Source organism: Vanessa cardui, chromosome 28 (genome assembly GCF_905220365.1).
Source record: "Vanessa cardui chromosome 28, ilVanCard2.1, whole genome shotgun sequence".
In the NCBI taxonomy this organism is placed as follows: Eukaryota; Metazoa; Arthropoda; class Insecta; order Lepidoptera; family Nymphalidae; genus Vanessa; species Vanessa cardui.
Window position 1 is genome coordinate 4,483,646 of NC_061150.1, and position 13,221 is coordinate 4,496,866.

The following is a 13,221-nucleotide window of genomic DNA, read 5'->3' on the forward strand; positions in this document are numbered from 1 at the left end:
GGTCGCCGTTTTCGACTGATTTATGAATGTGGCGTCGTTGCGCATCTCTACACGATGTATTGCAGCGATTCCGGATTTTGTTATATTTAATACGGTTTTTGTCACATGCATCAGATTTTAATTTGCTTTTAGCCATAGCTTTTTTGCAATAAGAATTTTTAATTCCTCAGATAGCCAAGGCGCTGGTAAATGTTTAATTTTAATAGGTCTAACCGGAGCATGATTGTCATAAAGACCAGTCAGACAAGAATTAAACATGTCAACTTTTAAGTCGACTGAGCTGGCATCAACTACAGCTGACCAATTAATTTTGCGAGCATCCTCAGAAAGACGTTCTTTATCGATTCCCCCAAAACTACGACGCAGAAGTATTCTCGATTTTGCTTTAGGAGGACGAACTTTGTATGAAACAAAAATCAGATCATGATTCGAAAAAGCATCAGCCTCAAATTGGCCGTGCGTGAGGACAAAATCTGGAGATGAAACTATAATGAGATCAAGAAGTGATGGGACACAGTTAGGGGGGTTGTGAGTGGCCGAGAGAGGCAAAATATGTAGGTTGCACGCTTCAATTACAGAGTTGAGCTTTCTGCATCGGTTGTCACCTTTAAGGAGACATGTATTAAAGTCACCCATAATTATGGTATGACTATATAAGGGAGACAAATTAATTAATAAACTTTCGAATGCAGAAAAATAATCAATATGTAGAGAGGGAATATAAAATACGCCGAGAAGAATTTTGGTGAGAGAAAGAGTTATTTCGATGAGTAAGTGTTCAGCAGCATTAGTTGGAGGAGGCTGAGTCGAAGAGCTAACAATAGTAAAGGGAATATAAGAACGAAGGTAGATCGCGACTCCACCCCCACCTTTACCAATACGGTCGTTACGTATCAGTGTAAACCCTGGTAAGCAGTAAGATGTAGATGGTAAACATGGCTTTAATCAGGATTCGGAGATGAGAATCGCGTGGATATTACGAGATTCAAATGACGCAAGCATATCGGGATAATGGGCCGGAATACTCTGTGCATTGATGTGAATAACTTGAAATTCTTCATTGAATCTGAGAAACAAGAATTAAGGACGACGTTTAAAGGAAGGGAAGATGTACTGTGGAAACTATCCTCATCCTCAACTGACAGATCTTCATTTGATGAGCAAGACAAAAAATGGCTACTAGATATACTATTACTTAATGACATGATCAATCTTGAAATTTACCCAGAAAAACAACCAGTAGGCCCTTACGCTCTCAGCAATAAAGCTTTTGATATTGTAGATAGACTTGTGGCTCCAATTTCCAAAACCAATTGCAATGTTACCTTTGATAACAGGTTCACCAGTTATGCGTTGATGTTACACTTATTGAAAGAACATCGTTTGACAAGCACAGGCACAGTTCGTAAAAATAAGCCCGAGATTCCAAGTCAGATGCTCCAAACGCGTAAGCGAGAGATCCCCAGCACTCTGTTTGGATTTCAAAAGTATATAACTTTACTGATTTATATGCCAAAAAAAAACAAGGTTGTTTTATTTATGTCAACATTGCACCACGATGACAGCATAGATCCTGATAGTAATGAAAAACAAAAGCCGGAAATTATTACCTTTTATAACCAGACCAAGGGAGGTGTTGATGTTGTAGACGAGCTGTGCGCAAACTACGATGTTTCACGCAAAACAAAGCGCTGGCCAATGGTAATTTTCTATGCTGTTCTTAACATGGCTGGTATAAATAGCATGATCATTTACAAATCCAAAATGGCAGTAATTTATCACGTCGCAATTTTCTAAGAGACCTGGGAATAGGTTTTGAATAGGTTCGCAAAAGAATTCTAGATCAAGTCGGTGAATCCTCACACTCGCAACCGCCTCCGACCAAAGTTTCTAAGCAAGACCGCAAGACTAAAAGTACTTGTTATAAATGTAATCGTTATTTATGTATGGAACAAGCTGTTTTTACGTGTGGACATTGCGCACAAATTGAAGGTGATTATGAAATGTCTGATTAATTATATAGTACAAATTTGATCTCATTTGATTCCAAATATTATTAGCTAATAGGAGAAGCTTTTAGTTTTTTTCTTTTTTCTGTTTACCATTTTAAGAAAATAATTATTTCAAGTGAATAATAAATGATTAAATTTATATTTATTTGTTTTAATTTTTTCACAATCAATTCTTGTACTATTAACCTTCAAACCCTACTCGGGGTGCTGGAGCACCCCACAAGGTTTATTTTTCTTATTTATTTCGGTGATTGATAATGCACGTGTTTGACTTTCCGCGTATTTTACTTTGAGGTTGCTGTAGCACCCCAGTGCAGGAACAACGTAAGTTTTTTAAAATTTTATAAAACTAATTTTTTAAGCTTACTTCTATAGTTGAACTATTTTATTATAAACGTATAGATTGCGGTTCAAACATTTGATTATAGAGGTTATGTTGTAAAATAAAACATAACCTATACAATTCAATTATTCTTTTAAAATTCAAAAATATATATTGCACAACAGTATACTTTTCAATGTTTTTAGTGTTTTTACGTTATGGTTTGCAGATGGCTGTGGAAGGTGGACTGAATGATGAAGAAATACGTCTCATAGTAAATCAGGAATCAAGTGACGAGGAAGACCTAGTTTTTCGTGGTTCAGTTACAGAAGATTCTGATGATGAACCCAATGGTGTTTTAGAAGATTTTCGTCATATGAATGTGATTGATCAAACAAATAATGAAGAGGATGCCTTTAGTAGCGATGATGATATGACTTTGCAAGAGCTATCTCAGGATTTAAGAAGACAAGGAAAACTAAAGGTATTGAATGTTCCAAGAGTTCTTTAGGGGAAAGGAAAAAATAATACACACAAGTGGAGTGGAGAAAAGCCAGTGAGACGTAGAACTCAGCAGCGCAACGTTATTATGCATTTATCTGGAAACAAAGGTGAAACGAAAAGTATTACAAAGCCAATAGAAGGTTGGGCTGTCTTTCTAAATGACGAAATACTAAATAAAATTGCATATCATACAAATAAAGAAATTGAAAAACAGCGTAAGAAATATAAAGGCTTTCAGGAGGAAGAAGATGGTGAAGAGAATATCGCTTCGTCCAGTTTACCATCATTTGTAAAGATCAGTATCATTGGTAGGCTTTAATTGGGCTTTACTATCTCGCAGGAGTATTTAAAATGAATGACATAAATACCAAAGAGTTGTTTGACAAATTTACTGGCGTGATGCTTTTTAGAGCCACAATGTCCTGTTGTCGATTCGAATTCTTGACAAATTGCCTAAGATTTGATGACAGAGACACACGCGAAGAACGTCGAGCTACCGATCGCTTGGCTCTGATTCGTGAAGTGTTTGATCATATTGTAAAAATGTGTGACAAATACTACACACCAACTGATTGTTGTACTATCGACGAATAATTATTGGCTTTTAGAGGGCGCTGTGTCTTTAAAATGTATATACCCTCAAAGCCCGATAAGTACGGGATAAAAATTTTGATGATTTGCGATTCCAAGACAGCTTATATGTTGAATGCCATTGTTTCCGTGGGTCAAAAACCCTCCCCTCAAAATATGTCAGTGCCTGAGTACTACGTCATGGAACTCTCCAAGCCATTGTATGGATCCCGTCGCAACATAACCATGGACAACTGGTTCACCAGCATACCCTTAGAAAAAAATCTGGTTGGAAAGGAATTGACCATGGTCGGAACGACACGAAAAAATAAAGGAGAAATACCAGAGTCCTTTTTGGAGTTAACAAACAGAGAAAGAAATACCGCTATGTCTGCGTATGATGGACCTCTAACTCTGTTGTCCTATTGCCCACCGAAATCGACAAAGAAAAAAGTCATCATGTTGTCAACTCTACACGATTCTTCAGATAACAACAATGAAGTTGAGCTGACCAGAAATTATTCATTTTTATAATAAAACAAAGGAAGGAGTGGATGTGTTTGATGCGATGGCTAAAAAATACTCTGTGTAAAGAAGAACCAAACGTTGGCCAATGTGCATTTTGTAAGGGTTATTGAATGGAGTTGGTATTAACTCTTGGGTTCTCTACAAATGCTCAAAAGCAAATAATAAGCCTGACATAAAGCTTCGTCGGAGTTTTCTGAAAGAATTGGGAATGAATCTTATAGATGAACATTTGAAAATGCGCCTACAAACACCAACTTTGAAGAGGGATATAAAGGAGAGTATCGCGGCGATTCTCAAGCAACCCATGTCTGTCGATTCTCCTGAGTCTGAACGTCACACACAGGGGCGTTGTGGTTTCTGTCCGAGAAACAGGGATCGGAAGAGCAAGACCAGGTGCACCAAGTGCAAAATTCCAATTTGCTTGGAACACCAAGTTAAAGTATGCCAAAAGTGCTCAAATTGATGTGTAATGTAAAATTGTAAGGCTGATTCGTGATCTCATAATGCCAGTTTTTATTTCTATGCCTTACTATTTTATTTTGGAGTGCCTTGTCACCCCTGTGTAGGAATACTGTATACGCCAGGCAGTGTAGGGTTTGAGGGTTAAGAATTCTATGAGACGAAAAAAACTGTATCAAAGAATATGAAAAACTGGACCTATGCGCATTACGACTAATACCATAAACATACCTACATAGCGAATAAAATATATCCATTAAAATCAAACTGAGGGCATGCATAGTTATGTTTTAATCATCGGCACTTTGATAATGCGGCATCAATGCGGCATTTTTATACTTACTTCTCAAAGAAATTTGCCGTTTTTCGGAAGTACATGGTTATGATACACGCGCCGGTGGTTTCTTTTGAAATACAACAACTTTTCGAATATATAACAATCGTTGCCGCCGCACCGAAATCACAACATTTGACACTATTTTATGGCCGCCACAGGGCGTAGGTATACTCATGCAAAATAATTTCGAATTTTAAGAGTAGGGGAAGTCCGGGCATAGCGAACAGGCCAGGCAAAGCGAATACTCCCCACTACTAGCAAACTTCGGCCGCGATTCTGTCCGCCATGCGCAGGGACACCCACCCGGTACCCCTCAGTCCTGTACCAATCGAACTAACGAGCGGCCGCGTCTAATTTCGCATTAAATTTAAAAAATCGAAAAAGTGCACAATTGTTACAACATTTCATGGTAAGTAATTTGTTTATAACTATTAGTATATGTTTAGAATGATTATGAGTCGATTGTGTCCTTGAAGTGAATGTATTCAAGTAAAAATACTGAATGATTCGTTCGGTAATTCTTACTGTGTTCGGTTTTAGGTTAGATTCTGTTCAAAAAGTACATGCCGGGCAAAGTGATTTGGGCATAGCGGATACTATATTCGCTTTGCCCGTTGCCTATTCGATTTGCCCTAGTAGAAGTTGAGTGTGACTAAGTAGTATTTATATCTTCAATTGTTTCAGATGGTTTATAAATATAAACGAAAAACAGATCAAGCTCAGTGGAGTGAAGATACAATGATGATTGCTGTGGCAGAATGCAAGTCTGGGGCTCCAGTGAAAACGACAGCTACAAAATATGGCTTACCTTATGCTACACTTTATCGGTATGTGAAAAGTGGTAGTTCATCTGCTCAGCTTGGCCGATTTCGCAAAGTATTTACTGACGCACAAGAAGCCGATCTTCAAGAATATTTAAGAGAGATGGACAGTGTTTTTTATGGATTGACTCGTGAAGATTTCAAAAAATTAGTCTATGTTTACGCAAAGAAAAATAATCTTGCACGTCCACCAAGTTGGGACAAAAATGAGAAAGCAGGAGATGACTGGTTAGCTGGTTTTTTGGGTAGAAATCCATCCATTTGCCTCAGAGTTCCAGAAGCGACTTCAGTTGCCAGGGTTAAAGGCTTTAATCGTCCTCAAGTCGAACGGTTCTACGAGCTGCTGTCGGAACAGGTAGAAAAACACAAGATCGATGGTAGCAGGATATACAATGTCGATGAAACCGGGATACAAACGTCAACAAATAAGCCACCTAAGGTTCTTTCTACTAAGGGTAAGAAGCAGGTAGGGGTCATTGCTAGCACGGAACGAGGACAAACCACAACAATTGTGTGTTGCTGCAATGCATCTGGATCATTTATACCACCATTCATGATATTTGCACGCAAAAGGATGCAAGATCGCCTGTTGGATGGTTCTCCTCCAGAAACACAAGGAACTTGCTCTCCATCTGGGTGGATTAATGGAGAAATATTTTTGGAATGGATCAGGTTTTTTACTTACCATGTACGACCCACTGCAGAGAGTAAGGTTTTACTAATATAGGATAATCATGAAAGCCACAAATTTTATCCTGCCCTGGAGTATGCAAGTCAAAACCATGTAATTCTCTTGTCCCTACCCCCTCACACATCAAACAAGTTACAACCTTTGGATGTTGCCGTATATGGCCCCCTAAAAATATTCTTTGAACAAGAAATAAACCGATTCCAAAAGGCGCATCCAGGAAGGATTGTCAACCAATATGACGTGTCGAGATTGTTCACTCCTGCATATCTGAAATGTGCTACTGCCAACAATGCTGTCAAAGGTTTTCAAACACCCGGTTTATGGCCAATAAATAAAGATGTGTTCGGAGAAGAAGACTACGCACCGTCTTCAACAAGCCTCTGTGATCGTAATGTCGCTAATCAAGATGATGGTCTTCAAACGTTAGCTAATCAAGATAATTCCGAACTCCCTTCGACATCTAGAAAAAGAGCTCAACACGAGGCGGTTGAAACCAACCAATCTGTGACTTTACATGAGGTGGATGATGAAACATCAACTGAAGTTGATAAATCTTCAGGTCCAAACAGTGAACCGCCAGCTCGTCAGGAAGTAAGTTTGGAATCAAACATTCAAGGATCATCAAGAGGTCCTTCCACATCAAACTTGGTAGCGTTCGAAATGGCTGTTGATGCAGAAAGATCCTCAACACTAAGTCTTAGAAAGTTTAGAAAAGAAAATAAGACTTCAAACAGTTCTAAAGTGTCTATGCCAGAATTAGACAAAGCAACTTTGGTTCCTTCAACGCCTGAAAAAATTGGACCTGAAAAAGATGATTCTACTAAAGATGAAGATGTGGTTTTGAAACGGGACTGTGCCTTGCCTACAGAGATCATATCTTTGCCTGAATTTATTGATTCTACCACAACGTCAATTGTAGATCTCAATGAGCTAGACCCACTTCAAAGCATGATGGATGAAGAAAATGATTCCTGCATGGAAAAAGGTCCAGAACCATCTGCTTCTGCAATTTATTTCAGCCCCAAAGAGATTAAACCCCTTCCAACACCATGTGTGCCAATGAGTACCCGCAAGCGAAAGATACAAAAGTCAGAAGTTCTTACGAGCACTCCAGTGAAAGAGGAACAAAAAGTTAAGTTTACAAAAATGAATACAACTATATTAAAAAATTTAAACAAAGATTTAGATAAAAAACCAAAAACCAAAAATATAACAAAGAAAAATACCAAAAATTATAAAGTTAAGAAAGCTCAGAAAGAAGATACTAATATAAAATATACTTGTTATTTTTGTGGAGAAGATTATACAGAAATAAACGGACAACCAATAGATGATTGGATCCAATGTAGCTCCTGTAGCCAATGGAGTCATGAAAAATGTACGGCTTATGAAGGAATAGGCTTATTTATTTGTGACAACTGTACTGATTAGTTTTATTGTAGAAAAATTACTTGTGTTCACTTTGCCCTATCATCTTATCCACTTTACCCGGTGGGTTGGGCAAAGCGGATAGATCTCCTAATTTCATATTATTAATAATTTTGACTAAAGTATTAATGTTACGTATTTCTGTTGATTATATTGAAAACTTTAATAAATACTGATTTCTATAAACAAATAATTTTATTTCTATGTCAACTATTTCTGTTTCTACAACACTTCAAACATTAAGGTGTTCACTTTGCCCGGACTTCCCCTAAAAAGAAAGCTAAAGAAAAAGAAGAAAGACATCAAAATGTAATAAAAAGCACACGAAAAATATTGAGACATTTTTTTCCAAACCAAAAAGTGATGATTCGGAATTGTCTACCGCAATTATTATTCACAGTGTGTCTGCTACCGACCCTGTTCAATGCGAAACTCCTACTAGTTCTATACAGCCACCAGATTTGTTGGTGCCCACGCCGTCTACTTCGTCAGCACTGTCAGCAGTAGATGTTGTGCAGCAGTCGCAAAATACAATAATTATCGTGGATTGTGACCCAGCCAAGTGGAGTATCAATAACGAAACACAAGAATATATTGCATCAAATGGTTTCAATCAAAATATCAACTTAGATTTTTCATTGAGTAAGAGGAATATATGAAGATAAAGTCTCACGTTTTTTGACAAGAACAATGTTTGAACGGAAATTGTTAAACAGAGAAAAACGTCCAAGAAAATGGTTTATCTACTCTCCTAGCACAGGGAAAGTTTTTTGTGGACCTTGTTTATTATTCGGTGGTGGAACTAGCTTTGGAAAACAATATGTAGGTTTCAATGATTGGAAGAACGCGTCGATTAGATTAGAAAGCCACGAAAACTCATGTGAACATAAAACATGTGTTTTGGCTTTGCAACGTAGATCTGACATTGGCGGTCGTATTGATCATGAGCTCGTCGCTCAAATTCAAGAAGAGCTAACTTATTGGCGTGAAGTTTTGAAACGAGTGGTTGCGACTGTAAAGTCTTTAGTATCGCGTGGATTATCTTTTAGGGGACATGAAGAAAAACTTGGGTCTCTTCATAACGGAAATTATTTAATGACGCTGGAACTCATAGCGGAGTTTGATCCGTTTTTAAGTAAACATATTGCTCAATATGGCGGCAAGGGAAAGGGATGTACCAATTATTTGAGTTCTACAATATGTGACGAATTTATTGAGTTGATGGCAAAAAAAGTTTTAACACAAATAAAAGATGAAATTAAGATATCAAAATATTATTCAATGATAGTGGATTCAACACCAGATATTTCCCACATTGACCAATTAACTCTCGTGATCCGGTATGTTAACTCTTCAGTTCCCAGTGTCACTTGTAGGTGACAGAAGTTTAATATTTTTTTTCTACCACACGAACATTTTATTTTTAAATTCTACCACTACTGTAGCAAAGCCAATTAGTAACATTATTCATTGTTTTTTTCTGGCAACACCAACCATATGTCATTTGTCATATTCATTCAGTTGTTTCGCGCGTAACTGGAGCAGTTTGAGTCTATGTGATTTCTTGCAATAGAAAGTGAAATAAAAATGCCTAGTCCGTAAGTATTGTTTTTTTTTTTCTTATTACATGTAATAAATTAATAAATAAGTTATAATATAAAAGTATTTTACTATAAAAATAACTTATAACATCATTGCTATATCGTTGCAAATATGCCACGGCACCTGTAGGTGACACTGGGCAATATAAATAACCTCTACTGTTCTGAATTCATTCTAAATAATAACAAGACTATTGTTTACGTTAGGTCTTATCGCTATGTGGTGATGTTGTTTTAGAGTTTGTTTACGTATTACAGGTTGACGTTAGATGAGATTGTTGAGGCGTTGGAGGCCGAGGACGACCCAGGCGATATTATTTTATTTCCTCCTGATGATGGTGAAGTGACTGACGAAGAAAGTGGCGATGAAAACGAAGCTAATATTCTACACCTTCCCAGTCGCATGCTTCGATCTCAAGTAGAAGTACAAAACAGACCTTCCATCTCTGGAGAAAATCGTGTACAGTATCTGGAAGAAAGGGAAGAAACCGACGTACCTGCACCGAAGAAAAAAAAGAAAAAAGACAATACTATAAAAAAATGGTATAGCAATTTCAGCAGCACTTCTTTTACTACTTGCGGCATAGGAGACCGTGATGAAGAAGTTACTTCTAACTCTCATGAGGAGATCACTGCCGTCGAATGTTTCGAATTGCTATATAGCGACGACATAGTAAAATTCATAGCTGATATGAGCAATTTGTACGCTTTACAGAGAAATCACACTCTAAATGTAACTGGTGATGAAATTCGAGTATACATTGCAATACTACTACTTACAGGATATTTGACACCAAAGTACATGAGAATGTTCTGGGAAGTAAAAAGTGACACGCACAATGACCTAGTAGCATCAAGTATAAGGCGAAATAGATTTCTCGAAATTCAGCAATATCTTCATCTTTCCGACAGTACATCCTTACCACCCAACGACAAATTTGCTAAAGTTCGAGAATATTTGACGAAACTGAACATAAATTTCACTGCAAATTTCAAAAAAGCTGGATCTTCACACATTTCCATAGACGAAACTATAGTACCATACTTTGGAAGGCATGGTACGAAACAACATATCCACGGAAAACCAATAAGGTTTGGTTACAAGCTCTGGTCAGCAGCTACTCGCCATGGATATTTAGTGAATTGTGAGCCTTATCAGGGCGCGTCCGGCCCTGATCTCAAGATGCAGTCCGACTTGGGCCTAGGAGCTGCTGTTATTTTAGAGCTCCATTCAAGATTGCCACAAGAGTTAGGACCATACAACTTATACTTCGATAATTTTTTTACTGGTCTACCTTTACTAAAGTGTTTGCGAGAGCAGAATGTTGGAGGAACAGGTACTATTCGGGAAAACCGTCTAGAGAATTGCAGTTTGCCAAATTCAAAGGAGATGAAAAAGGAGCCACGAGGAAAGCTTTGTTATAAAGCTTCGGAGGAGATTGTTGCGGCTAAGTGGCACGACAATAGTATCGTTACTATTGCGTCCAACTGCCACGGATTGGATCTAATCACAAAGGTGGATCGGATTGGATTTGTGGATAAAAAACGAGCAAAAATTCAAGTTGATTGCCCAGCTATCATCAAGATGTACAATAAGTATATGGGTGGGGTAGACCGTTTCGACGAAAACGTTGACTCCATGAGGGTAGCCCTTCGCGGTAAAAAGTGGTGGTTCCCTCTGTTTGCTTTTGGCTTAGATGCAGCGTGCCAAAATGCGTGGCTGATCAAAAGACAGTCAGAAAATAACTGGACCTACTGCGATTTCCGACGAAATGTGGCAATTGTCTACCTGCAAAAATATGGCAAGCCTCCGAACCGAAATTCGTCTTGTGGAGTTCCTTTGCAGATAAGAGTGCCTACCGAGGTGAGGAGTGCAGGAAGTGCGGTCGATCACTCGCAAATCGACTGCTCTCAACGAAGATGCGGATATTGTCACCAACGCACTAGAAAAATGTGTGCCAAGTGCAACATCGGTTTGCATCTGAAGTGTTGGTACAGCTTTCACAATAAATAAGTGTTAATTTTTTTATTCATTTAAATAAATATTATTATAAAAGCTGACGTTTTATTCCTATCGAAAGAATACAAAATATCACATGTGTCCTTCAAAGTCTCAACTGCTAATGCCCAGTGTCACCTGTAGGTGACCCCCCCATAAGAAGAAAGGGGGTAGTTTAAATTTTTTTTGTATATATTTTTTGTCTTAACAAAATGTATCTAAGTTATTTTATTTAAATAGAATATATTTTTTTCAATTCTCTTGGACATGGGAATTGAAGAGTTAAAGCCGATGGTACGCCCGTTGAACGTTTTCTGAAGTTTATCGCACACGTCGGCCACAAATCACAAGACATGGCAGATGCTATAATTAATACATTAGACATGTTTGAAATTAATATATTGGACTGTAGAGGCCAGTCGTATGATAACGCTGCAAATATGTCTGGCATATACAATGGATTACAGGCGAAAATAAAAGAACTATGTTCCCTAGCAGATTATATACCCTGCTCCGCACATTCACTGAACTTAGTAGGTGAATGTGCCGCTGAATACGCATTCAGCGCTCAAGAAGCTTGTTGGTTCTTTGGTCTCCTTCAAGAAATTTACACATTTTTTACAGCTTCAACTCAAAGATGGGAAACTCTATAATCACAAATACGTCTAGGTAATGATAAGTAAAATAAACCTACTGTCAAAAATCCATCCGACACACGCTGGTCAGCTCGAGCCGATGCTTGTAACAGCTTAAATGAGTCATTTTCAGAAATTCACGATGTTTTGATTGCTATCGAAAGCAATCCTGCGCAAAAACGTTCTACTGTATGTGAAGCTAAAGGTATAAGGTCGAAATTAGAACGGCTAGAAACTGCCTTTATGACCGTGTTTTGGAGTTTTGTTTTGGTTCACATGAACAAAACCAACAAAAAATTGCAATCCGTTGATATTGATATTTGTACTGTTGTTCAATTGTATGACAGTATAATTCACATAATTTCTACAGAAAGGGGAAATTTTGATAAATATGAACAGCAAGCCTTGGAACTGTCATTAGTAAAAGAATATGAAAAGGACACAAAGAGGATACGGAAGAGAAAACTAACAGCAGATGAATCTGCTGAAGATATAACTTCTTCATTATCGGGTCGGGACACATTCCGAGTATCAGTATATCTAGGAATTATAGACCGAATTGTCGTTGAACTTGAAAAGAGACGAAAAGCGTACAATAACTTTTGCAATAAATTTTCATTTTTATGTAATTTAACAAATTTAAACATCGAAGAAGTTCAAAATAGCAAGTACGTTGGTAACAATGTATTTTAATGATTTAGAAAAATGCTTTGTTGACGAATGTATCCATCTACGTTCTTATTTAATAACAATAGCTCGAGAGGGAGAACTGCCCCGAACAATGAACGCGGTATTACAGGTTCTGAGAAATAAAGAGCTTGAAACAATTTACCCCAACATTGACATAGCCTTACGAATGTGCGTATCGACGGCAGTCAGTAATTGCAGTGGTGAGCGGAGTTTTTCATGCCTAAAGAGAGTGAAAAACTATCTTCGCTCAACCATGACAGATAAGAGATTAAATTCGTTAGCAATACTAAACATTGAATCTACCTTATTGATGTCTTTAAACTACGACGATGTTATTGACAATTTCGCGAAACAAAAATGTTGACGTAGAAATTTTTAATTTTTAAAATTGTTTTTGTTATTCTTTTACTACTTACGTATAATTTTTTAAATAAATAACTCAAAACTTATTTTGTTTCATTTATTAATAATAATAAATTATTTAAGCTTTTACATAATCTATATCTACATGCATTAGCGTAAGTACAAGGGTCCTGGTCTACTAAAGTCTAGGGTTTGATGATACAACGTCATCGTAATTGCAAAAACAACTAGTTAAAATTTATAGTATTAGGATGGCCATTT

At 37.4% G+C, this 13,221-nt stretch overlaps 1 protein-coding gene across 1 annotated transcript; it reads left to right on the forward strand.

The window, feature by feature from the left end:
• The first annotated feature begins 7,947 nt into the window (after positions 1-7,947).
• On the forward strand, positions 7,948-12,692 carry LOC124541393 (piggyBac transposable element-derived protein 3-like). Its single transcript, XM_047119248.1, has 5 exons — positions 7,948-9,270; positions 9,532-11,137; positions 11,740-11,863; positions 12,278-12,441; positions 12,663-12,692. The coding sequence occupies exons 1-5, from the start codon at positions 9,260-9,262 to the stop codon at positions 12,690-12,692; spliced, it is 1,935 nt and encodes a 644-aa protein (XP_046975204.1). The 5' UTR covers positions 7,948-9,259.
• Positions 12,693-13,221: the final 529 nt, after the last annotated feature.